The 27,547-nt window shown below is 50.0% G+C and overlaps 1 protein-coding gene across 1 annotated transcript in view; it reads left to right on the forward strand.

Annotated features, from left to right (window-relative positions):
• Positions 1-27,252, forward strand: part of LOC144511064 (synaptosomal-associated protein 25-like) — a 93,163-nt gene extending 65,911 nt beyond the window's left edge. Inside the window, exons 5-7 of the mRNA XM_078241034.1 lie at positions 13,500-13,634; positions 17,685-17,829; positions 26,916-27,252. Of these exons, the coding sequence (XP_078097160.1) occupies positions 13,500-13,634; positions 17,685-17,829; positions 26,916-26,984 (349 nt within the window). The 3' untranslated portion in view covers positions 26,985-27,252. The remainder of the gene's footprint in view (positions 1-13,499; positions 13,635-17,684; positions 17,830-26,915) is intronic.
• Positions 27,253-27,547: the final 295 nt, after the last annotated feature.

Raw genomic sequence — 27,547 nt, forward strand, 5'->3', positions numbered from 1 at the left:
AATAAATGTGTGAAGTTATGGGGATAGGGCCTGGGTAGGATTGTTGTCAGTGCAGGCTCGATGGATCAAATGGCCTCCTTCTGCACTGTAGAGATTACGTGAAATCTATGAAAGCCTTTGGGAATCTAACTCAGTCTTGGATACATTCAGTGAGTCAGCCTCCACTGCTCTTTGTGGAAGAGAATCCCAAAGACTTAACAACCCTCAGAGAAGAAATTCCTTCTCATGTCTGTCGTAAATGGGAGATCTTTAAACTCATGGCAATATTGGAGTCAAATGAAATATACTCATCCCAGTATTATCCTCCCAGTACTCCACTGGATGGAAACAACCAAACCTTGATCAGTGTGGTCAAGTTTAAAAGTTTTAAGTTTATTTATTAATGTCACAAGTAGGCTTACATTAACGCTGCAATGAAGTTACTGTGAAAATACCCTAGTTGCAACACTGCGGCACCTGTTTGGGTACACTGAGGGAGAATTTAGCATGGCCAGTGAACCTAACCAGCACATCTTTGGACTGTGGGAGGAAACCAGAGCACCCAGAGGAAACCCACGCAGACACGGGGAGAATGTGCAGACTCCACACAGACAGTGACCCAAGCCGGGAATCGAACCAGGGTCCCTGGCGCTGTGAGGCAGCAGCGCTAACCACTGTGCTACCGTGCCGCACATACTGGTTAATGCCAACAACTGTGGTCATCAACACTTGGCAGGATGTTCCATCCTAAACACCAGCGGGCATTGCTGCGGGCGGAGCGGGAAAATTTGGAGAGCCATTTCCCCTTCCGCCTCACAATGCTGCCCACCAGAGTCAGGGTCAAAAAACCATGGCCACTGTACACAGGGATGGGTTTGTTGGATCCTCAGCATCCTTCTGTGCTGGAAGATTTACAATGAAAACAAACAAGTTGTGTGTGTTTCATAAGTTCATTAGATATCGGAGCAGAATCCGGCCATTCGGCCCATCGAGTCTGCTCCGCCATTCGATCATGGCTGATATGCTGCTCCTCATCCCCACTTGCCTTCCTTCTCCCCATAACCCTTCAACCCTTCAAAAGAAACACGGACGTTGCATCAATTTGGATGCTGAGGTGGTATCACAACTTTCAGCAGTTAAAGGTAAAGTGGCCATAGTCCCAGATGGCCAGAGGCTGCTCTGCTCTTTGAGGGGGAGAGCTGACTGGTGGTGATTTAACCTGAGGGTCACGACCACCTCAGCCACGGGGGGCAAAGTCGAGAAGGCGGGGCCCTCGTCCTAAAGAAAGACTCCTGACCATAAAATCTATCGGGAAAAGATATTTCTTTTCACAATTGAACCAGATGAAGATGATCATTAAAAAAAAAATCAAACCAGCTGTGGTGAGATGAGGGCAGCAACAGAGCAGGGCCCAATCCTCTTAGTTACTTGGTTTCACATCTAAAAACTGGGCCATGTGTGTGCTCTTTGGAGGATAGGTTGGATTGGTTTATCTCACTTGCTCCTGTGAGGGGGTGGCGTGGGGGGAGGGTTCTAACTCTGAGGTAATGAATGGAAATTGTCGTTTCCAAGGCCTGTTAATGACAAACATTCAGAAACCGGAAGATGAAATTCTTCCATGTCTTACTCAATTACAATCTGAATCTTTCTGTCTTTCCTTTTCTCAAGATATGGTTGTCTCTCTCTCTCTCTCTCCTGTGTCATTCAGTGCTTGTTTCTGCTAACAGATAGTCACTGGGGCTATTTATATGACATCCTGGTGTTGAAGCATCAATTTGTAAAAATACTGGCGTGCTGTCAATGTGTTTTACTCTGTAAAAGTTTGATATATACATATACTATATTAAGAAGCTAACTACCAGCCAGGGTTGTATGACATTAAAATCAAACACTACCCACCAGGAATGTATTGTCCCATTCAAATTTCTAAATTGGTCCAGAAATAAGGTGGTCTTGGTGTTAAAGTAGCGGATTGGGAACATTTTCCCAAACATTTTCATCAAGCAGAAAGAAAAATTAAATCATAATTTGGCCTCCTTTATTCTCACCTTGCGATCTGGAGCGTGGTGGTGAGGTTCGCCAGCTCACCTGAGGACAATGCGGGAATTCACATGGTAGTTTCTTTTCAGGTGGGGGGTAGGGGGGTGGGGGGTGCTCAGCAAGAGGTAAATTGCTTGTAAGTTTCAGGATGTTGCTCAGATGAACCGGGGGTGAAAGGTCAAGCTTGTTTTCTCCTTCAAAAGTGATTGCAGGCGTGAGAAAATGAGGACGTGCCATCTGGAATGTGATGAGCACACAGTAAATACAATGCATACAGTGATAGATGGGGGAGAGGGGTTGGGGAAGAGAGGTGGGATAGACAGCTGAGGATGTGCCTGGAAGGGTGGTGGTGGTAGAGGAGAGACATGGGCAGAAAGAGGAGGGGTGGGCAGAGTCAGGGAAAGTATAAAGGCGAGAGATGGGTTAGATGGACAGAGAATGGTAGCACAGTGGTTAGCACTGCTGCTTCACAGCTCCAGGGACCTGGGTTCGATTCCCGGCTTGGGTCACTGGCTGTGTGGAGTTTGCACATTCTCCTCGTGTCTGCGTGGGTTTCCTCTGGGTGCTCCAGTTTCCTCCCACAGTCCAAAGGTGTGCAGGTTAGGTTGATTGGCCATGCTAAAATTGCCCTTCGTGTCCTGGGATGCGTAGGTTAGAGGGATTAGTGGGTAAATATGTAGGGATATGGGGATAGGGCCTGGGTGGGATTGTGGTCGGTGCAGACTCGATGGGCCGAATGGCCTCTTTCTGTGCTGTAGGGTTTCTAAGATAAGATCCTAAGAAATAGCTGGGTGGGGGAGATTCAAGGGGTGGAGAGAGACATAGAGGGAGATCGGGGTAGGGAAGGGGCATTGAGGGACACAAGGAAGTAGAACGGAGTGTGGTGTGGGTAAATAGATGAAAAAATAGGAGGGAAGGGGGAGAGGGCCATGGTAAATGGAGAGAGAGATGAGGAGATGGGGAGATAGATTCATGGAGGAGATAGTTAGGGGACATAAATGGGGGAGAGAGATTGAGAGATAGATTAATGGGAGAGCGGTGGGAATGGACAGGGGGAGTTTAGCAGGAGATACCCAGGGAGACATTTAGAGGGCTGGATTCCTGGAGGTTTCATCATGTGACATCCTGCCTTGAACCCCTCCCACCATTGGCCCATCCTCCACGTGTTGTGCCTTCCCACAGCCAATTGGAAAGCAGATAGATACCCAATTGGATTCACTTTGACTGTCAGTCAATGCATTTGCCAAAACTTCAATAACTTTATGACTAATAATTGAAAAAGTTCAAAGAAAATGTGAAAAATTCACAAATGGCTCTGATTTGTCACCTGGTTGTTGCTCCAAGCAGCATCCTTGAGATTAATCTTCAATTCCTGGGGAGTACAGTGCAATTCCGGAGGGGTGTTTAGGAAGGGGGAATGGAGCTCTGAAAGGTGTTCACACAGACTGTGATGTTGATGTTCTGTAAGTAGCCCTAGCGATGAAGCGGGTGTGTTATTTCTATATGTATCTGTCGTCTCTCTCTTCAGCGAGGTTCAGCTGAAGGTTCCATGAAGGGCAGACGATTTCTCCGCATGGATTGAATGCTTTGGCTTGCATGATGACTGAGTAGAACCATCCGCCTGCTATCATTCGGGAGGCAATTTAATAAGAGATAAACCTTTCCTGTTGAGTTGCAGAAAGTGCATAAAATTGTGAAGAGGGGGGTGGGGGGAGCCAATGAATACCTTGGAAGTAGTTTGGGAAATCCATGAGTTGGCGTTGCCTCACAGACTCCATTCCAATGCATGTTAGGAGTTTCTCCTAGAGTCACATGGGCAGGATTGATGGAGAGCGGTGGAGATGGGGAGAGGCCACAGACACACTGCATTAAAAGTTAAGAGAACCCCTCCCCTCCCCCCATCCCTGTACCCAGGTACACAGGTTTAGAACATAGAACAGTACAGCACAGAACAGGCCCTTCGGCCCACGATGTTGTGCCGAGCTTTATCTGAAACCAAGATCAAGCTATACCACTCCCTATCATCCTGGTGTGCTCCATGTGCCTATCCAATAACCGCTTAAATGTTCCTAAAGTGTCTGACTCCACTATCGCTGCAGGCAGTCCATTCCACACCCCAACCACTCTCTGCGTAAAGAACCTACCTCTGATATCCTTCCTATATCTCCCACCATGAACCCTATAGTTATGCCCCCTTGTAATAGCTCCATCCACCCGAGGAAATAGTCTTTGAACGTTCACTCTATCTATCCCCTTCATCATTTTATAAACCTCTATTAAGTCTCCCCTCAGTCTCATCCGCTCCAGAGAGAACAGCCCTAGCTCCCTCAACCTTTCCTCATAAGACCTACCCTCCAAACCAGGCAGCATCCTGGTAAATCTCCTCTGCACTCTTTCCAGCGCTTCCACATCCTACTTATAGTGAGGTGACCAGAACTGCACACAATATTCCAAATGTGGTCTCACCAAGGTCCTGTACAGTTGCAGCATAACCCCATGGCTCTTAAACTCCAACCCCCTGTTAATAAAAGCTAACACACTATAGGCCTTCTTCACAGCTCTGTCCACTTGAGTGGCAACCTTTAGAGATCTGTGGATATGTACCCCAAGATCTCTCTGTTCTTCCACAGTCTTCAGAACCCTACCTTTGACCCTGTAATCCATATTTAAATTAGTCCTACCAAAATGAATCACCTCACATTTATCAGGGTTAAACTCCATTTGCCATTTTTCAGCCCAGCTTTGCATCCTATCTACAAAGAACAAAGAACAATACAGCACAGGAACAGGCCCTTCGGCCCTCCAAGCCCGCGCCGCTCCCCGGTCCAGGATTGAATCCTGAATCCAGGATCCCCGCCCAATTTTCCAGCCTATCTACATCCTAATATCCTATCCACCGAGCTGTCCCTCACAGCTACGATGCTTTGTTCATCACAACCTATTAACTCACCCCCACCCCCCCATTCCAGACCATGTGATCTCCAGGGAGAGGCGAAAACCCAGAGTGAAAACCCCAGGGCTAATATGGGGAAAAAAAAATCTGGGAAATTCCTCTCCGACCCCCTGAGGCGATCGAAACGAGTCCAGGAGATCACACTGGCCCTGATCAGAAAATGATCTATGTCTCTTTGCAGCCTACAACAGCCCTCCACCTCATCCACTACTCCACCAATCTTGGTGTCATCAGCAAATTTACTGATCCACCCTTCAGCCCCCTCCTCTAAGTCATTAATAAAAATCACAAAGAGCAGAGGACCAAGCACTGATCCCTGTAGCACTCCGCTAGCAACCTGCCTCCAGTCCAAAAATTTTCCATCCACCACCACCCTCTGTCTTCGATCAGATAGCCAGTTATCTATCCAATCGGCCAACTTTCCCTCTATCCCACACCTCCTTACTTTCATCATAAGCCGACCATGGGGGACCTTATCAAACGCCTTACTAAAATCCATGTATATGACATCAACTGCCCTACCTTCATCAACACACTTAGTTACCTCCTCAAAAAATTCAATCAAATTTGTGGGGCACGACTTGCCCTTCACGAATCCGTGCTGACTATCCCGGATTAATCCGCATCTTTCTAAATGGTCGTAAATCCCATCCTTAAGGACCTTTTCCATCAATTTACCAACCACCGAAGTAAGACTAACAGGTCTATAATTACCGGGGTCATTTCTATTCCCTTTCTCAAACAGAGGAACAACATTCGCCACTCTCCAGTCCTCTGGCACCATCCCCGTGGACAGTGAGGACCCAAAGATCAAAGCCAAAGGCTCTGCAATCTCATCCCTTGCCTCCCAAAGAATCCTGGGATATATTTCATCAGGCCCAGGGGACTTATCGACCTTCAGTTTATTCAAAACTGCCAGTACATCCTCCCTCCGAACATCTATTTCCTCCAGCCTATTAGCCTGTAACACCTTCTCTTCCTCAAAAACATGGCCCCTCTCCTTGGTGAACACTGAAGAAAAGTATTCATTCATCACCTCGCCTATCTCTACTGACTCCATACACAAGTTCCCACTACTGTCCTTGACCGGCCCTAACCTCACCCTGGTCATTCTTTTATTCCTCACATAAGAGTAAAAAGCCTTTTCCTTGATCCGACCCGCCAAGGACTTCTCATGTCCCCTCCTTGCTCTCCTAAGCCCCTTTTTCAGCTCATTCCTTGCTAACTTGTAACCCTCAATCGAGCCATCTGAACCTTGTTTCCTCATCCCTATATAAGCTTCCCTCTTCCTTTTCACAAGACATTCCACCTCTTTCGTGAACCATGGTTCCCTCACTCGGCCATTTCCTGCCTGCCTGACAGGGACATACCTATCAAGGACACACAGTATTTGTTCCTTGAAAAAGTTCCACTTTTCATTAGTGCCTTTCCCTGACAGTTTCTGTTCCCATCTTATGCCCCCTAATTCTTGCCTAATCGCATCATAATTACCTCTCCCCCAATTGTAAACCTTGCCCTGCCGTACGGCCCTATCCCTCTCCATTGCAATAACAAAAGGCACCGAATTGTGGTCACTATCTCCAAAGTGCTCTCCCACAACCAAATCTAACACTTGGCCCGGTTCATTTCCCAGTACCAAATCCAATGTGGCCTCACCTCTTGTCGGCCTATCCACATATTGTGTCAGGAAACCCTCCTGCACACACTGCACAAAAACTGCCCCATCCGAACTATTTGACCTACAAAGGTTCCAATCAATATTTGGAAAGTTAAAGTCCCCCATGACAACTACCCTGTGACCCCCACACATATCCATAATCTGCTTAGCAATTTCTTCCTCCACATCTCTATTACTATTTGGGGGCCTATAGTAAACTCCTAACAACGTGACCGCTCCTTTCCTATTTCTAACCTCAGCCCATATTACCTCAGTGTGCAGATCCCCCTCGAAGTGCCTTTCCGCAGCCGTTAAACTATCCTTGATTAACAATGCTACTCCTCCACCTCTTTTACCAGCTTCCCTACACTTACTGAAACATCTATACCCCGGAACGTCCAACAACCATTCCTGTCCTTGTTCTACCCACGTCTCCGTAATGGCCACAACATCGTAGTCCCAAGTACCAATCCACGCCCCAAGTTCATCTACCTTGTTCTGGATGCTCCTTGCATTGAAGTAGACACACTTCAACCCACCTTCCTGTCTACCGGTACCCACCCTTGACCTTGATACCTTCCCCAATACCTCACCACCCTCAACACTGACTTCTGGACTACAACTCCTTTTCCCACTCCCCTGTCAAATTAGTTTAAACCCCCCTGAAGAGCCATATCAAATTTCCCTCCCAGGATATTGGTGCCGCTCTGGTTCAGGTGCACCCCGTCCTGTTTGTGCAGGTCCCACCTTCCCCAGAATGTGTTCCAATTATCCACGCATCTGAAACCTCCCTCCTACACCATCCCTGCAACCACATGTTTAACTGCACTCTCTCCCTGTTCCTCAACTCGCTATCACGTGGCACCGGTAACGTACCAGAGATGACCACATGTTTTGTCTTGGCTCTCAGCTTCCAGCCCAGCTCCCGAAATTCCTGTTTTAAATCCCCGTCCCTTCTCTTACCTATGTCGTTGGTACCAATGTGTACCATGACTTGTGACTGTTCCCCCTCCCCCTTAAAAATCCGGAAGACACGGTCCGAGATGTCACGGACCCTGGCATCCGGTAGGCAACATACCATCCTCGAGTCTCTTTTGCTGCCACAGAACCTCCTATCTATCCCTCTAACTAACGAGTCCCCAATAACTATTGCCCTCCCGCTCTCCCCCTTGCCCTCCCGAGCCACAGAGACGGACACAGTGCTGGAGATCCTCTCACTGCGGCTCACCGCTGGTATGTCGTCCCCCTCAACCGTATCCAAAGCGGAATACTTGTTGCTAAGGGGAACGACCACAGGGGATCCCTGCACTGACTGCTTCCTGCCAGGTTTCTTTAACTGCTTGTGTTGATTTATCATTGAGTGAAGCTTAATGGAATACCATCTCAAAAAGGATGTCCAGCCAACCTTGGAAAGCCAGGCTGCCCCGACCCATTCACCCTGACATTACTAATTTGCAGGTTGTCCAATCTCGAATGATCTCTATCCACTAACTCCCTCTCCCTGAAGCCTACTCATTCCCCTGTGCATCATCATCAGGAGAGCTTGATTAGTGACTGATGAACTTACTGAACCTGGGAGCCCCTCGTGAGAAAGGATAGAGGTTTGAATTAACATCCGCCTGTTAATTACACATGTCTCGTTAAATACTTTCCCCACTGACTGATCTGGCATCAAAATAACCTTTTAAAAGAAGGGACAGAAAATGTCAAATTTAACCATGTGGACAGCAACGTTCCGAGAGAACCCTCCCAAAATATTACCAGGTGCTGGTTCAGAACTTACCCTGATGTCAGGCCGGAGCCCAGGAAGGTCACCATTCCAATCCAGACAGCCGGCTGGTGAAGGAGACGAATGGAGCTAACCTTTCTGTGCTTTGTAAGCTTTAATTGATAAAGAAACACTACAAATACACGCCTCAAAACTTCGAGAACACAGTTTGATTAGTCAATCCCAGCTATTGCCCACCATCTGTGTAAAATCAAACACTCAATGTACAATTCTCAGCATTGAGACTACATCGTAATCTTCGAATCCACGCAGCGAGGCCGACACTGCCTGATAGCTAGCAACAGCATCGGGCTTACGACTCATGTTATTTTTAAAACTTCTATCTGTCCTCAAACACCTTGAGGGTGAAGGTGAGCAGGAGTGCTGAACCCCAGCTTGCTACCCTCCCCCCACCTCCCACGCGCTATCCCCGACCCCCCCTTTTACCCCCGCCCCCACTATCCGGTTCCCCTCCCCCACCCCCTCGCTCACTGTCCCCCCAATCCCCCCTTTCATATCCACCCCCCCCGACCCCCCTGCCTCCACCCCCCCGACCCCCCTGCCTCCACCCCCCCGACCCCCCTGCCTCCACCCCCCCGACCCCCCTGCCTCCACCCCCCCGACCCCCCTGCCTCCACCCCCCGATCCCCCTGTCTCCACCCCCCCGACCCCCCTGTCTCCACCCCCCCGACCCCCCTGTCTCCACCCCCCCGACCCCCCTGCCTCCACCCCCCCGACCCCCCTGCCTCCACCCCCCCGACCCCCCTGCCTCCACCGCCCCGACCCCCCCTGCCTCCACCCCCCAGACCCCCCCTGCCTCCACCCCCCCGACCCCCCCTGCTTCCACCCCCCCGATCCCCCTGCTTCCACCCCCCGATCCCCCTGCTTCCACCCCCCCGACCCCCCTGCCTCCACCCCCGACCCCCCTGCCTCCACCCCCGACCCCCCTGCCTCCACCCCCGACCCCCCTGCTTCCACCCCCCCGAACCCCTGCTTCCACCCCCCCGACCCCCCTGCTTCCACCCCCCCGACCCCCCTGCCTCCACCCCCGACCCCCCTGCCTCCACCCCCGACCCCCCTGCCTCCACCCCCGACCCCCCTGCTTCCACCCCCCCGACCCCCCTGCTTCCACCCCCGATCCCCCTGCTTCCACCCCCCCGACCCCCCTGCTTCCACCCCCCCCACCCCCTGCCTCCACCCCCCCGACCCCCCTGCCTCCACCCCCCCGACCCCCCTGCCTCCACCCCCCCGACCCCCCTGCCTCCACCCCCCCGACCCCCCTGCCTCCACCCCCCCGACCCCCCTGCCTCCACCCCTCCGACCCCCCTGCCTCCACCCCCCCGACCCCCCTGCCTCCACCCCCCCGACCCCCCTGCCTCCACCCCCCCGACCCCCCTGCCTCCACCCCCCCGACCCCCCTGCCTCCACCCCCCTGCCTCCACCCCCCTGACCCCCCTGCCTCCACCCCCCCGACCCCCCTGCCTCCACCCCCCCGACCCCCCTGCCTCCACCCCCCCCCGACCCCCCTGCCTCCACCCCCCCGACCCCCCTGCCTCCACCCCCCCGACCCCCCTGCCTCCACCCCCCCCGACCCCCCTGCCTCCACCCCCCCCGACCCCCCTGCCTCCACCCCCCCGACCCCCCTGCCTCCACCCCCCCCCGACCCCCCTGCCTCCACCCCCCCCCGACCCCCCTGCCTCCACCCCCCCCGACCCCCCTGCCTCCACCCCCCCGACCCCCCTGCCTCCACCCCCCGACCCCCCTGCCTCCACCCCCCGACCCCCCTGCCTCCACCCCCCTGCCTCCACCCCCCGACCCCCCTGCCTCCACCCCCCGACCCCCCTGCCTCCACCCCCCTGCCTCCACCCCCCCGACCCCCCTGCCTCCACCCCCCCGACCCCCCTGCCTCCACCCCCCCGACCCCCCTGCCTCCACCCCCCCGACCCCCCTGCCTCCACCCCCCCGACCCCCCTGCCTCCACCTCCCCGACCCCCCTGCCTCCACCCCCCCGACCCCCTGCCTCCACCCCCCCGACCCCCCTGCCTCCACCCCCCCCGACCCCCCTGCCTCCACCCCCCCGACCCCCCTGCCTCCACCCCCCCCGACCCCCCTGCCTCCACCCCCCCGACCCCCCTGCCTCCACCCCCCCGACCCCCCTGCCTCCACCCCCCGACCCCCCTGCCTCCACCCCCCCGACCCCCCTGCCTCCACCCCCCCGACCCCCCTGCCTCCACCCCCCCGACCCCCCTGCCTCCACCTCCCCGACCCCCCTGCCTCCACCCCCCCGACCCCCCTGCCTCCACCCCCCCGACCCCCCTGCCTCCACCCCCCCGACCCCCCTGCCTCCACCCCCCCGACCCCCCTGCCTCCACCCCCCCGACCCCCCTGCCTCCACCCCCCCGACCCCCCTGCCTCCACCCCCCCGACCCCCCTGCCTCCACCCCCCCGACCCCCCTGCCTCCACCCCCCCGACCCCCCTGCCTCCACCCCCCCGACCCCCCTGCCTCCACACCCCCGACCCCCCTGCCTCCACACCCCCGACCCCCCTGCCTCCACACCCCCGACCCCCCTGCTTCCACCCCCCCTGCTTCCACCCCCCCGCCTCCAAACCCCCCTGCCTCCACCCCCCCCAAACCCCCCTGCTTCCACCCCCCCCAAACCCCCCTGCTTCCACCTCCCCCGACCCCCCTGCTTCCACCCCCCCAACCCCCCTGCTTCCACCCCCCCAACCCCCCTGCTTCCACCCCCCCAACCCCCCTGCTTCCACCCCCCCCCAAACCCCCCTGCTTCCACCCCCCCCCAAACCCCCCTGCTTCCACCCCCCCCCCCAAACCCCCCTGCTTCCACCCCCCCCCCCAAACCCCCCTGCTTCCACCCCCCCCAAACCCCCCTGCTTCCACCCCCCCCAAACCCCCCTGCTTCCACCCCCCCCAAACCCCCCTGCTTCCACCCCCCCCAAACCCCCCTGCTTCCACCCCCCCCAAACCCCCCTGCTTCCACCCCCCCGACCCCCCTGCTCCCAACCCCTTCCACCCACCCACCCCCTTCCCTCTTGGAGACTCTTGCTTTAACACTGAGTGTGCCGCACAGAACCAAGTCTCCTGGCACCTTGTGCTTCTAATTCAATTCATGGCAGATGCAATGTTCACTAAAAGGCATCTGAGTCATCAGGAATAGTGTGCTTACAAATAATTAATTTCTGTTGACAAACATTACAGATGTAGTGTCTTGTTGGCTGCAGAATAGTAATGTTCTCCACTCTGTTCAAAACAGGCGATGGCCAGGATGTTGTGGCCACGCACGCCCCACCACCACTGAGAATGGAGAATTTGGCACTCAGTCAAAACTCCGTTCACTGCTGCGAGGCCCAACAATCCCAGCCACGGGCGAAATTGGAAAAATCTGACCAAGAGGCTTTTTTCTTCCTCTTCCCTTCTCAAGCCGGTCGTTCCAGTTCCTCAAGTCCCTTCGTCCCTCAGGGATCTTAGCCACATGGTCATCTGTGATCACACATAGTAAATGATGTCAGCAAGTTATTCACCTCCCAGGGATTTCCAAAATACCTCCACTTTCTGGGAGGAATTGTAATTTTGTATCATGAATCCTAGTGACTTCTACCCCACCCCACAGCCCAGGGTCATTGAGGGAGATTACAGCACCGGGAGGCCAGTGAACACAAACTGAGGGTGGAACCTCAGACCTCTGCCTTTCATTTGAGCCACTGGAGAGCTTTAACCGATGACTTAGCCATCGCCCAGTGTACCTTTCTTCTGTGTTAGAGGGCTGTGGCTTCAAGTTGCAGCTTTGGAAACTCAGACACAATATCTAGGTTGACACTCTGAGCACAGCATCAAGGCAGTGCTACACTATCAAGGGAGCCATCCTTTGGAGGAGACATTAAACTGTTTGCTCTCTCGAGTTCACATAATGGATCCAACAGAACTATCTACACAAGAGAAGGTGGGGGTGTCCTCCAATACTTCTCCCTCAACTGACATGACAAAAATGGATTGTCTGGTCACCATCCATAGAATCCCTGTAGTGCAGAAAGAGGCCATTCAGCACATTGAGTCTGACTGGTCCTCCAAAAGAGCACTCTACCTAGCCTCACTCCCTCACCCTATCCCCATAACCCCACGCATTTACCATGGCCAATCCACCTCATCTGCACATCTTTTGGACACTAAGGCCGGAATTGTACCGCAGACAGAATTCTCTGTTGGCTTTGGGCAAGGTCGTAAAATCCCACCATAAGAGGCAATTTAGCAAGGCTAATCCTCCCAACCTGCACATCTTTGGACATTAAGGGGCAATTTAACATGGCCAATCCACTTAAGCTACGCATCTATGGACATTAAGGGGCAATTTACCATGGCCAATTCACCTAACCTGCACATCTTTGGACACTAAGGGGCAATTTAACATGGCCAATCCACTTAAGCTACGCATCTATGGACATTAAGGGGCAATTTACCATGGCCAATCCGACTAACCTGCACATCTTTGGAGTGTGGGAGGAAGCCGGAGTACCCAGGCAGACACGGGGGAGGATGTGCAAGCTCCACACAGACAGTGACCCAAGGCGCTGTGAGGCAGCAGTGCTAACCCCTGTGCCACCATGCCACCCACATTGATATCACATTGTTGTTTATTGGACCTTGCAGTGTGCAATTAGGCTGCTGCGTTCCACTAGGGTAATAGTTAGCTGTCAGAAACATTGGGATAGCCAATGAAAAGCTCGAGAATATAAGTTCTTGTACTTTGAGGAGTTTCACTGTCTGGAATGAATACTAATTTCCAATGCTGGTGATCACTATTTAGCAACTTGCAAGCCAATAATTTCAGCTGGTTAACTGGCGGGGGGGAAAGTACATTTCATGTTCACAGCACATTAGCAGCTAGAATGTGAGGAAAAGTAAACTCTGAGACTACATGCATGTGTAAAAAGTTAATCACCTAAAGAATTAGGAACTGTTGTGTCTGTCTGATGCCCATTGACCTGTCTGTATGGTCATGGAGTTTAATAACCAGGAAGACTTTGACTTGAAATGATTGTGATTTGAGAGGCAAAAAAATCTCCTTGTGCATTTTCTACCTCTAAGGTTAAAGAACTTTGAGGCCGGAGGGGCCTACAAGAAGGTGTGGGGAAATAATCAGGATGGTGTTGTGGCCAGCCAGCCGGCCAGAGTGATGGACGACCGGGAACAGATGGCCATGAGCGGTGGATACATCCGAAGGTAAAAGATTCTCGAAACAAAGAGCGAAGGAGTTGACATTTCTGCCTCCACTCCTGATGATGCTGGCATGTGTTGGTGGCACAGTGGTTAGCACTGCTGCCTCACAGCGCCAGGGACCCGGGCTCAATTCTGGCCTCGGGTGTCTGTCTATGCGGAGTCTGCACATTCTCCCCACGTCTGGGTGGGTTTCCTCCGGGTGCTCCGGTTTCTTCCCACACTCCAAAGATGTGCAGGTTAAGTGGATTGGCCGTGCTAAATTGAATGGAAATTGGGTGACATTGGCCTGGAATGTTACTTTGAATCCAGCCCAGACAGATCAAATTCTTCATTCACTCTGCCTCCTGATTGTATAAGAAATGTGTTTGGACAGTTTCACCCTCCAGGATTGTTCTGGAGTCTCTAGACTTCAGCTGGGGGATTGTGTACAGTTCTGGGCGCCACACTATGGGAAGGATGTGAACGCATTGGAGAGAGTGCGGAAGAGGTTGACAAAAATGGTTCCAGGGAAGAGAAACCTCAGCTATAAGGATTGATTGGAGAGGTTGGGACTGTTTTCCTTGGAGAGAAGAAGGCTGAGAGGAGATTGGATAGAGATGTTCAAAATCATGAGGGGATTGGACAGAGTAGATAGGAAGAAAATGTTTGGGCTCGTTAAAAGATCGAGAACGAAGGGGGCACAGATTTAAAATGATTTGCAAAAGAAGCAAATGTAATGTGAAAAAAAACTTTCTCACACAGCGTGTGGTTGGGCTCTGGAATGTTCTCCCTGGAAGTGTGGTGGAGGCAGCTTCAATCGAGGCATTGGAGAGGGTGTTAGATGATTATATAAATAGAAACAATGTGCAGGAGAACGGCACTAAGTCATAATACTCATTCAGAGAGCCATGTTTTATATGGATAGAGGTTTGTACTTATTACTTCTTTGAGTATTTGTTCTAATTAAATAATTTCAGCAACAAGCTTTGGTGATTTTCAATAATAAAGATTATTTATTCTCACACACTTACCCTGAATTAACATAGCATCACCCACTCAATCTCACGCACATGCACCATGCATACACACACTCACACATTCACACACACATGCACGCACACTTACATTCACGCATACACACACACACATGCACAAATTCACTCACGCACGCACACTCACTCGCACGTATAAATTCACACATGCACGCACACACACACACAAATTCACACACACACACACACACACACACACACACACACACACACAGTGGTGGCAATGTACCTTTATAGATTATAGTTATTTGTGTCTCTGATTTATGATCTCCCATGTGGCAGGCCTGTAGTTCCTTGGATGATTTCAATGGTTTAAAGTTGACGTGAGCTTCCTGTAAAGAGATGGGTTCACAGCAGGTTGTGAGGTTTCTTGTAGTTGAATAGCTAGGAAGTTGTTTCTAAGGCACACTTTAAACTGGAACAGGTTGGGAGTGTCCTTCTCTGTTAGGAGCTCCCACTTTCCAGGTTAATTCCAGTGTTAATTATCTGTTAATTACACAGAAGGTCGCAATTCAAAGTGGGACAAAAAAAGCAGCTTTCAACTGGAGTCAAGCCTCATTTAGAACAATGTGAATCATGGAATCCTACAGTGCAGAAGGAGGCCATTCGGCCCATCGAGTCTGCACTGACCACAATCTCACCCAGGCCTATCTCCATAACCGTATGCATTTACCCTAGCTAGTCCCCCTGACACTAAGGGGCAATTTAGCATGGCTCATCCGCCTAATCCGCACATCTTTGGACTGTGGGAGGAAACCGGAGCACCCGGAGGAAACCCACGTAGACACAGGGAGAACGTGCAAACTCTGCACAGACAGTGACCCCAGCCGGGAATCGAACCAGGGTCCCTGGCGCTGTGAGGCAGCAGAGCTAACCACTGCACCACCGTGCTACCCGTACGAGAACACTGCAGATTCCAGCTTGCAGCCAATGAGAGAGAGAGAGGGCAGGCCACATGGGCACATGACTCACAGCCAATCAGAAGTGCAGTAATAAGATCCAATCAGATACAGTGGTTCAGATACCTCTCTCTCTGTCTCATTTGCACCCTCTACAACAATCTCCCTCTGCCCATTCCCACATACTATCCGGAATTCTCCCACCATTCGTGCTGGCGGTGTATCCTCTGTGCCGGGATTCCCGGCAGCGCGAGGTGGCTTTAATGGGACAGTGTCAAGACTGGAAGATTCCGCCACTAGTGAACAGCATACTGCCTTCCCGCCACGGAGAAAAACACAGAGCGGGGCAAGGGGAGGCCAGAGAACCTCACTCTCTGTCTCCAAAAAAAGCTGATTTTTTAAAAATTCATTTGTTGGACATGGGCATCGCTGGCTGGGCCAGCATTTATTGCCCATCCCTAGTTGCCCTTGAGAAGGTGGTGGTGAGCTGCCTTCTTGAATCGCTGCAGTCCACGTTCTGTGGGTTGACCCACAATGCCATTAGGGAGGGAATTCCAGGATTTTGACCCAGTGACTGCGAAGGAACGGTGACATATTTCCAAGTCAGGATGGTCTGGGGCTTGGAGGGAAACCTGCTGGTGTTCCCATTTATCTGCTGCCCTTGTCCTTCTAGATGGGAGTGGTTGTGGGTTTGGAAGTTGTTGTCTAAGGATCTTTGGTGAATTGTTGCAGTGCATCTTGAAGATAGTACACTACAAGTTCACTACAGCTAACTCCCACTCTCTACAGCTAACTCCCTCTCACTACAGCTCACTCCCACTCTCTACAGCTAACTCCCACTCTCTACAGCTAACTCCCACTCTCTACAGCTAACTCCCTCTCACTACAGCTAACTCCCACTCTCTACAGCTAACTCCCACTCTCTACAGCTAACTCCCACTCTCTACAGCTAACTCCCACTCTCTACAGCTCACTCCCTCTCTCTACAGCTCACTCCCGCTCTCTACAGCTAACTCCCTCTCTCTACAGCTAACTCCCTCTCACTACAGCTAACTCCCTCTCTCGGCAGCTAACTCCCTCTCTCGGCAGCTAACTCCCTCTCTCGGCAGCTAACTCCCTCTCTCGGCAGCTAACTCCCTCTCTCGGCTGCTAACTCCCTCTCTCTACAGCTAACTCCCTCTCTCTACAGCTAACTCCCTCTCTCTGCAGCTAACTCCCTCTCTCGGCAGCTCACTCCCTCTCTCGGCAGCTAACTCCCTCTCTCTGCAGCTAACTCCCACTCTCTGCAGCTCACTCCCTCTCTCTGCAGCTCACTCCCTCTCTCTGCAGCTCACTCCCTCTCACTGCAGCTAACTCCCTCTCTCGGCAGCTAACTCCCTCTCTCGGCAGCTAACTCCCTCTCTCGGCAGCTAACTCCCACTCTCTGCAGCTAACTCCCTCTCTCTGCAGCTAACTCCCACTCTCTACAGCTAACTCCCTCTCTCTGCAGCTAACTCCCTCTCTCTGCAGCTAACTCCCTCTCTCTGCAGCTAACTCCCTCTCTCTGCAGCTAACTCCCTCTCTCTGCAGCTAACTCCCTCTCTCTGCAGCTAACTCCCTCTCTCTGCAGCTAACTCCCTCTCTCTGCAGCTAACTCCCACTCTCTACAGCTAACTCCCACTCTCTACAGCTAACTCCCTCTCTCTGCAGCTAACTCCCTCTCTCTACAGCTAACTCCCTCTCTCTGCAGCTAACTCCCTCTCTCTACAGCTAACTCCCTCTCTCTGCAGCTAACTCCCTCTCTCTGCAGCTCACTCCCACTCTCTACAGCTAACTCCCACTCTCTGAAACAACTCAAATGTTAAGGTCACGCCCTGAACCCGACCAGTTAATAAAAACGTTGTTTCACTCATTTTAAATTCCTTGTAAAAGTCAACCTTTTATTTTTGATGAATAACTGACCCAGCCTCCAAAAGCGGCTCAGTCACTGGGTCTACCGGACTCCGCTGACTAATGATAGTGGTTCTGTTCTGGCTTTTGAGTTTGGTACATATTAAAGTCAAACTGAAGTCACCCCCTGTGAGAGGCACGAGGGTAAAGTCTGATTTCAACTTCTCACCTCAGGCAACCTGTCTTGATTTCAGAGTCACAGACGACGCTCGGGAAAATGAGATGGAAGAAAACTTGGACCAGGTGGGCAGCATCATCGGAAACCTCCGACACATGGCTCTGGACATGGGCAACGAGATTGGCTCCCAGAATACCCAGATTGACCGGATTGTGACCAAGGTAAGAATAGTCAGCGTGGGGGAACATACTGTTTGAGATCGTGCTTCAGAGTGTTTACTGTGAGATATTTTTGCAATGTAACCAGAGTTTCAAATAACAATCACCAACTGATTTTAGGTGCATTCCTCAAACATCAAATAATGTAGAGCCATGGTCAGATTCTGAACTAGTCGTTTAAACAAACTCAAGTTTAAGTTCATGATGTTGATCGGGGGCGGTGGGGAGGGGACACAGACTGTTAGCAGAATAAGGGCACACAATCACAAAGTAAAACAATCAAGTCAGAGGGAATTTAAATTATTGGTTAGAAATTGCGTTGAGACTGGGATAATAAGGAGATGTATAATAAGAAAAGTTTAAATAATAGAAAATTTAAAAACCAAATTCAGAACTAATTAAATAAAATCAAGATGGAGGATCAGGTGATGTGCTGTTCCTGCAGGATGTGGGAGCTGGTGGACCCCATTGTGGTCTTCAGTGACCACATATGTAGTAAATGTTGGTTGCTCGAGGAACTCCGGCTCACAGTTGTTGAGCTGGATTCTGAGCTTCGGATGCTGCAACACATCAGGGAGGGGGAAGAGTTTTACCTGGATGCTGTGTTTCAGGAGGCAGTCACACCCCTTAGATTAACTAACTTGAATTTGGCCAGTGGTCAGGGAGAGGAGGGTGTGGCTGCGAGTAAGGCAGATAGAGGGACCCAGGAGGTAGGGTTGCAGAAGCCTCAGCCCATGTCCTAGTCCAACAGGTTTGAGATTCTTGCTCCCTGTGTGCACGGGAATGGGGACTGCAGGGAGGATGAGCCAACTGACTGCAGCACCGTGATGTATGGAGCCATTGAGGGGAGGGGGGGGCAGTAAAAATTAATGTATTTGTAATTGAGGATAGTATAGTTAGGGGCATAGACACTGTTCAGTGTGACCAGGATCGAGAGTCCCGAAGGTTGTGTTGCCTACCTGGTGCTCGAGTTCGGGATATCTCACCAGGGCTGCAGAGGAACTTGGAGTGGGAGGGGAAAGATCCAATTGCTGTGGTCCACATAGGTACCAACAACATAGATAAAACAAGGCAGAGGTTCTGCTAAGGGAGTATGAACAGCTTGGAGCTAAATTAAAAAGCAGAATCAAAAAAGGTCATAATCTCTGAATTACTACCTGAGCCACGAGCAATGAGCACAAGGTCAATAAGATTAAGCTGGTAAATGCGTGGCTTAAAGATTAGTGTGGGAGAAATGGGTTTGAATTCATGGGACATTGGCACCAGTACTGGGGAAGAAGGGGGCCTGTTCTGGTGGGACAGCCTTCATCTGAATCATGCTGGGACCAGAGTCCGAGCGAATCGCGTAACTAGGGCTGTAGATGGGGCTTTAAACTGAATGGAGGCGGGGAGGGTTCAGTTGTAGGGGAAATTAGAAAATCAAAGGTAAGGGAGAGGGTAGGAGTGCAGGTTAATGATGAGGACTTTCAACTAGTTAAAGGAGCTGAGGGCTCAGGAGAGATTAGTAAAGTTTCCAGACCACGTAATAGAACAGAGAGTATAGAAGGTGGCAGGAATCTAACCTCAGGCAGAGCAAAAAAGGTGACAAGTATGAGAAGGGAGGTGGTCAATGCAGGACTGAGGGTGTTGGACCTAAATGCGCGCAGTATACGGAACAAGGTAAATGAGCTTGTTGCGCACATTGAAATTGGCCGGTGCGATGTTGTGGGCATCACAGAGACGTGGCTGCAAGGGGATCAGGGCTGGGATCTAAATATCCAAGGATATGTGTCCTATCGAAAGTAAGAAGTCTCACAACACCAGGTTTAGACTTCTTACTGTGTTTACCCCAGTCCAACGCCGGCATCTCCACATCATGACCCCTGTCGAAAGGACAGGCAGCTGGGCAAAGGGGGCCGGGTTGCATTGTTAGTAAGGAATGAAGTTAAATCGATAGCAAGAAGCGATATAGGATCAGAAGACATAGAATCTCTGTGGGTAGAGTTGAGGAATCGCAAAGGTAAAAAGACCCTGATGGGAGTTATGTACCGGCCCCCGAGCAGTGGTCAGGACGTGGGGCAGAAAATAAATCAGGAGATAGAAAAAGCAATATTACAATAATCATGGGGGACCTCAATATGCAGGTGGACTGGGAAAATCAGGTGGGTAGTGGATCCCAAGAAAAGGAATTTGTGCAATGTCTAAGAGATGGTTTTTTGGAGAAGCTTGTGACAGAGCCTACTCGGGAACAGGCAATTCTGGATTTGATGATGTGTAATGAGGCAGACTTGATTAGGGAACTTAAGGTGAAGGAACCCTTGGGGAGCAGTGACCACAATATGATAGGATTTACCCTGCAGTTTGAGAGGGAGAAGCTGGAATCAGATGTAACGGTATCACAATTAAATAAAGGTAACTACAAAGACATGAGGGAGGAGCTGGCCAGAGTTGATTGGAAAGGGAGTCTAGCAGAGAAGACAGTGGAACAACAATGGCAGGAGTTTTGGGGAGTTATTCGGGAGGCATAACAGAAATTCATCCCAAGGAGGAGGAAAGATGCTAAGGGGAGGATGAGGCATCCATGGCTGATGAGGGAAGTCATCAGGGTAAAACATAAAAGCAAAAGAAAAAGCATACAAAGTGGCGAGGATTAATGGGAAGCCAGAGGATTGGGAAGCCTTTAAAAGCGAGCAGAGGACAACTAAAAAAACAATAAGGGGGGAGAAAATGAAATATGAGTGTAAACTAGCTAGTAATATAAAAGAAGATGGGAAGAGTTTTTTTCCAATATATAAAAGGTAAGAGAGAGGCAAAAATGAGAAAATAGCCATTGGACCTCTGGAAAATGAGGTTGGAGAAGGAATAATAGGAAACAAAGCAATGGCTGAGGAACTGAATAGTTACTTTGCATCAGTCTTCACGGTGGAAGACACCAGTGGGATGCCAGAGCTCCGGGAGGAGAATCAGGGGGCACAGGTGAGTGTAGTGGCCGTCACTAAGGAGAAGGTTCTGGGGAAACTGAAAGGTCTGAAGGTGGATAAACCACCTGGGCCGGATGGACTACACCTCAGGGTTCTAAAAGAGATAGCTGAGGAAATTGTGGAGGCATTGGTGGTGATCTTTCAGGAATCACTGGCGGCAGGGAGGATCCCAGAGGACTGGAAAGTAGCTAATGTAACACCGCTGTTTAAGAAGGGAGGGAGGCAGCAGGCAGGAAATTATAGGCCGGTGAGCCTGACTTCGGTCATTGGCAAGATTTGAGAGTTCATTATTAAAGATGAGATTGCAGAGTACTTGGAGATGCATGATAAAATAAGACTGAGTCAGCACAGCTTTGTCAAGGAGAAGTCATGTATGACAAATTTGTTATAGTTCTTTGAGGAGGACACAAAGATTGGCCGGGTGGTTAATAGTGAGGCGGAGTGTCTTGCGCTACAAGAAGATAGAGACAGAATAGTCAAATGGGCGGATAAGTAGCAGATGAAATTTAACCCTGGAAAGTGTGAGGCGATACACTTTGGAAGAGGTAGTTTGATAAGGAAGTTCTGGGGAACAAAGGGATCTTGGCGTATTTGTCCATAGATCTCTGAAGACAGAAGGGCATGTTAAAAGGGTGGTGAAAAAGGCATATGGGACACTTGCTTTTATCAATCAAGTCATAGATTACAAAAGCAAGGAAGTCATGTTGGAGTTGTATAGAACTTTGGTGAGGCCATAGCTGGAGTTCTGTGTGCAGGGCAGCACGGTAGCACAGTGGTTAGCACTGCTCCTTCACAGCGTCAGAGACCCGGGTTCAATTCCCGGCTTGGGTCACTGTCTGTGTGGAGTCTACATGTTCTTCCTGTGTCTGCGTGGGTTTCCTCCGGGTGCTCCGGTTTCCTCCCACAGTCCAAAGATGTGCAGGTTGGGTGCATTGGCCATGCTAAATTGCCCCTTTGTGTCCCGGGATGTGTAGGTTAGAGGGATTAACGGGGTAAATGTGTGGGGTTCTGGGGATAGAGCCTGGGGTGGGACTGTTGTTGGTGCAGACTCAATGGGCCGAATGGCCTCCTTCTACATTGTAGGGATTCTATGTTTCTATGAGTTCTGGCCGCCACATTATCGGAAGGATGTGATTGCACTGGAAGGGGTGCAGAGGAGATTCACCAGGATGCTGCCTGGGGTGGAGCATTTAAGTTATGAAGAGAAGTTGGATAGGCTTGGGTTGTTTTCATTGGAGCAGAGAAGACTGAGGGGAGGCCTGATCGAGCTGTATAAGATTATGAGGGGCATGGACAGAGTGAATAAGAAGCAGCTGTTCGCCTAAAATGAAGAGTCAGTTACAAGGGGACATGAAAGTTTCAAGGTGAGGGGCAGGAGGTTTAGGGGGGATGTGAGGAAAAATCTTTTTACAGCCTGGAATGTGCTGCCTGGGAGGGTGGTGGAGGCGGGATGCCTCACATCCTTTAAAAAGTATCTGGATGAGCACTTGGCACATCATAACATTCAGGGCTTTGGGCCAAGTGCTGGTAGATGGGATGAGGTGGGAGTTCAGGTGTTTCTAACGCCTCAGTGCAGACTCGATGGGTCGAAGGACCTCTTCTGCACTGTATGATTCTATGATTAGTTGAGATTGGGAGTGTCAGTCCAAATCTAGCACAGTCAATGGGGAGAGTTGCCGTTCGTTGCAATTTCAGAATTGCAATTTGTGAACAATAAGGTCCCAACAAGTGATGAGAAAATCCATCAGATCTTCTGCTTTATGGACCTTGGTTGATGCTTTAATGTTGAACATCAGAACATGAGGGATTACAGTAGGAGACCATTCAGCCCTTCAAGCTCACTCCCCCATTCAATGCTTGATCTGTTACTTTAGCATCATTTTCCTGCACAATGCCCATATGTACATACATGTGAATACATGTGTACATATGAATTAGGAACAGGAGGAGGCCACTCAGCCCCTCGAGCCTGCTCTGCCATTCAATAAGATCATGGCTGATCTGATTATAACTTCAACCCCACATTCCCGTCTACTCCTGATAACCTTTCACCCCTTCTTAATCAAGAATCTATTTAGCTCTGTCTTAAAAATATTCAAAGACTCTGCTTCCAGCGCCCTTTGAGGGAGAGAGTTCCAGATCCTTTGATGTTTTTAAGATGTAGGAATCTATCGATCTCAGCATGAATGATTGAGCCTCCACAATACTCTGGGTAGAGAATTCCAAAGTTTCACCACCCTCTGAGTGAAGAAATTCCTCCTCATCTCAGTCCTAAATGGCCTGTCCTTTATTCTGAGTCTGTGTCCCCTGGTTCTATACCCACCCCTCCAGCCAGGGGGGAACATCCTTCCTGCATCTACCCTGTCACGCCCTATACAAAATTTGTAAGTTTGAATGAGATCACCTCTCATTCTTCTTAACTCCAGAGAATAAAGGCCCAGTCTATTTAATCTTGCCTCATAGGACAATTCCCCCACCCCTGGAATTAATTAACTGAACCTTTATTGCACTCCCTCCATGGCAGGTATAAACTCCCATAGAACCATAGAAAATTACAGCTCAGAAACAGGCCTTTTGGCCCTTCTTGTCTGTGCCGAACCATTTTTTGCCTAGTCCCACTGACCGGCACTTGGACCATATCCCTCCACACCCCTCTCATCCATGAACCCGTCCAAGTTTTTCTTAAATGTTAAAAGTGACCCCGCATTTACCACTTTATCCGGCAGCTCATTCCACACTCCCACCACTCTCTGCGTGAAGAAGCCCCCACTAATATTCCCTTTAAACTTTTCTCCTTTCACCCTTAACCCATGCCCTCTGGTTTTTTTCTCCCCTAGCCTCAGCGCAAAAAGCCTGCTTGCATTCACTCTATCTATACCCATCAAAATCTTATACACCTCTATCAAATCTCCCCTCAATCTTCTACGCTCCAGGGAATAAAGTCCCAACCTATTCAATCTCTCTCTGTAACTCAGCTTCTCAAGTCCCGGCAACATCCTTGTGAACCTTCTCTGCACTCTTTCAATCTTATTTACATCCTTCCTGTAACTAGGTGACCAAAACTGTACACAATATTCCAAATTCGGCCTCACCAATGCCTTATATAACCTTACCATAACACTCCAACTTTTATACTCGATACTCCGATTTATAAAGGCCAATGTACCAAAGGCACTCTTTACGACCCTATCCACCTGTGACGTCACTTTTAGGGAATTCTGTACCTGTATTCCCAGATCCCTCTGTTCAACTGCACTCTTCAGAGTCCTACTATTTACCCTGTACATTCTTCTTTGGTTTGTCCTTCCAAAGTGCAATATCTCACACTTGTCTGCGTTAAATTCCATTTGCCATTTTTGAGCCCATTTTTCTAGTTGGTCCAAATCCCTCTGCAAGCTTTGAAAACCTTCCTCACTGTCCACTACACCTCCAATCTTTGTATCATCAGCAAACTTGCTGATCCAATTGACCACATTATCTTCCAGATCATTGATATAGATGACAAACAACAATGGACCCAACACCGATCCCTGCGGCACACCACTAGTCACAGGCCTCCACTCAGAGAAGCAACCCTCCACAACCACTCTCTGGCTTCTTCCATTGAGCCAGTGTCTTATCCAATTTACTACCTCCCCATGTATACCTAGCGACTGAACCTTCCTAACTAACCTCCCATGAGGGACCTTGTCAAAGGCCTTGCTGAAATCCAGGTAGACAACATCCACTGCCTTCCCTTCATCCACTTTCCTGGTAACCTCCTCAAAAAACTCTAATAGATTGGTCAAACATGACCTACCACGCACAAAGCCATGTTGACTCTCCCTAATAAGTCCCTGTCTATCCAAATATTTGTAGATCCTATCCCTTATCACACCTTCCAATAACTTGCCCACCACCGACGTCAAACTTACTGGCCGATAATTTCCCGGATTTCTTTTGGAACCTTTTTTAAACAACGGAACAACATGAGCCACCCTCCAATCATCCGGCACCTCCCCCGTGAATACTGACATTTTAAATATGTCTGCCAGGGCCCCTGCAAGTTCAACACTAGCTTCCCTCAAGGTCCGTGGGAATACCCTGTCCGGTCCTGGGGATTTATCCACTCTGATTTGCCTCAAGACAGCGAGCACCTCCTCCCCTTTAATCTGTAAAGGTTCCATGGTCACTACCAGTTTGCCCTATTTCCGTAGACTCCATGCCCGTTTCCTCAGTAAATACGGATGCAAAAAAAACCATTTAGTATCTCCCCCATCTCTTTTGGTTCCATACACAGTCTACCACTCTGGTCTTCAAGAGGACCAATTTTATCCCTCACTATCCTTTTGCTCCTAACATACCTATAGAAGCTCTTTGGCTTTTCCTTCACTCTGTCTGCCAAAGCAACCTCATGTCTTCTTTTAGCCCTCCTGATTTCCCTCTTAAGTAGCTTCTTGCACTTTTTATACTCCTCGAGCATCTGATGTGTTCCTTGCTGCCTGTACATTTCATACAACTCTCTCTTCCTCTTAATCAGTGTTACAATCTCCCTCGAGAACCAAGGTTCCTTATTCCTATTTACTTTGCCTTTAATCCTGACAGGAACATACAAACTCTGCACTCTCAAAATTTCTCCTTTGAAGGCCTCCCACTTTCCATTTACATCCTTACCAGAGAACAGCCTGTGCCAATCCACACTTCCCAGATCCCTTCTCGTTTCATCAAATTTGGCCTTTTTCCAGTTCAGAACTTCAACCCGAGGACCAGATCTATCCTTATCCACGATCAGGTTGAAACTAATGGCATTATGATCACTGGATCCAAAGTGTTCCCTCACACTCACATCCATCACCTGCCCTAACTCATTTCCCAATAGGAGATCCAATATCGCATCCTCTCTAGTTGGCACCTCTATATACTGATGTAGAAAATTCTCCTGAACACATTTTACAAACTCTACCCCGTCTAAACCTTTAACAGTATGCGAGTCCCAATCTATATGTGGAAAATTAAAATCCCCTACTATCACAACTTTGTGTTTCTTGCAGTTGTCAGCTATCTCTCCGCTGATTTGCTCCTCCAATTCTCGCTGACTATTGGGTGGTCTATAATACAAGCCCATTAATGTGGTCATACCTTTCCTGTTTCTCAGCTCCACCCATAGGGCCTCTGTAGACAAGCTCCCTAATCTATCCTGCCTGAGTACCGCTGTAACATTTTCCCTGACCAACAATGCCACCCCCCCCCACCTTTTATCCCTCTGCCTCTATCCCGCCTGAAACATTGGAACCCTGGAACATTGAGCTGCCAGTCCTGCCCCTCCTGTAGCCAAGTTTCACTAATGGCTATAATGTCATATTTCCACGTGTCTATCCACGCCTTCAGCTCATCTGCCTTCCCCACAATACTCCTGGCATTGAAATAGACACACCTCAAAAAATTATTTCCACCACACTCTACCCTTCCATTTGTGATTTTGCTTGAACTAACTTGTCTTTTTACCCCTGCTCCACTATCTGCTCTGGCACTCTGGTTCCCACCCCCCTGCAAATCTAGCTTAAACGCTCCCCAATAACACTAGCAAATCTCCCTACAAGTCCTTAGGGAAGGACTTGTTATTCAAATGGTGCTATCTGAGGAAATGACATCCCTGACAGTGTAGCACTCCCTCGCTACAGCCCTAAAGTCTCAGCCTGAATGATGTGTTTCATGCAGATAAAAGCACAGGCAGCAGTGTGCCCACTATAATAACTGCACCACTTGGTGCTCAATTTGTGGATGTCATTTTCCACTAATGCCAGTTAACTGCCAAAGCATTACCAGCTGTAGGCACAGGGGTTTCCTGTGAACCTTTCTTGGAATGACTTGTGGAAGTTGACCCATTCCATCATCCAGAGTAATCTGAACTATATTCTCACACACAAAGTGTCTTTGTAATGGAGCAAGTGTTGCAAGATGTTCTACAAGGGGTGAAATCTAGACGTAGAGCAAGGATTAGAAGAGGAGTGGTGACTGAAGAGGTGGGTAGAGGCGAGATGGTGGAAAACAAGAGGGAGTTAATGACAGATGCAATGGTGGAATGCTGGGGAAGATGTTGGGTATGTTCACATGTACAACTCCAAACTTCATGTCTTGTTCTTCAACCAGGGGGACATGAACAAAGCCCGCATCGATGAAGCCAACAAGCATGCCAACAAGATGCTGGAGAGTGGCTGAACGAACGCAAACCCTCCAGCCACCCCACTCGCACTGCCAGATTCCCTCCCATCCCATTATCCATTGCAGCATCTGAAAGGTTCCTGGAGGGGCAAGTCCCTGTTGCTGTGATAGGAAACCACACGGTTCAATATCTTTCTGTACATTTTAATTTATTTTATAATTTCTCAGTGTAATGAATTGTTCCAGTTGTGCAAAGTGTATTTTTTTAAATGTGAATTTGTATTAACGCCTGTCCAAAGAGTAAATGGAGTGTATTTAGTTTTTTAATCTTTGTACTCGTCGGTGGTATTTTTTTATGTTTGAGTCTTTCTCTGTAATTGTGATGAAAATGGGCACAGAGTGGGAGTGAGCTCACAGTTGAATTCTGATAAACACGTGGCAAATCGCTGACTTTTCTAGTTGGAGAACCTCAGCTGCAGATCCTGACACCCGTAATCTATCAGCCAAATGGGACCATCAACCAGGTGCCACAGCCCACTGGAATGTTCTGGCTCCAGCACACTAACGATGGCAAGAAATTGCCAGCACAGGAGCTGTCCTGTGTGATCTGTGCTGGTTAC

Source organism: Mustelus asterias, chromosome 24 (genome assembly GCF_964213995.1).
Source record: "Mustelus asterias chromosome 24, sMusAst1.hap1.1, whole genome shotgun sequence".
NCBI classification, from domain to species: Eukaryota; Metazoa; Chordata; class Chondrichthyes; order Carcharhiniformes; family Triakidae; genus Mustelus; species Mustelus asterias.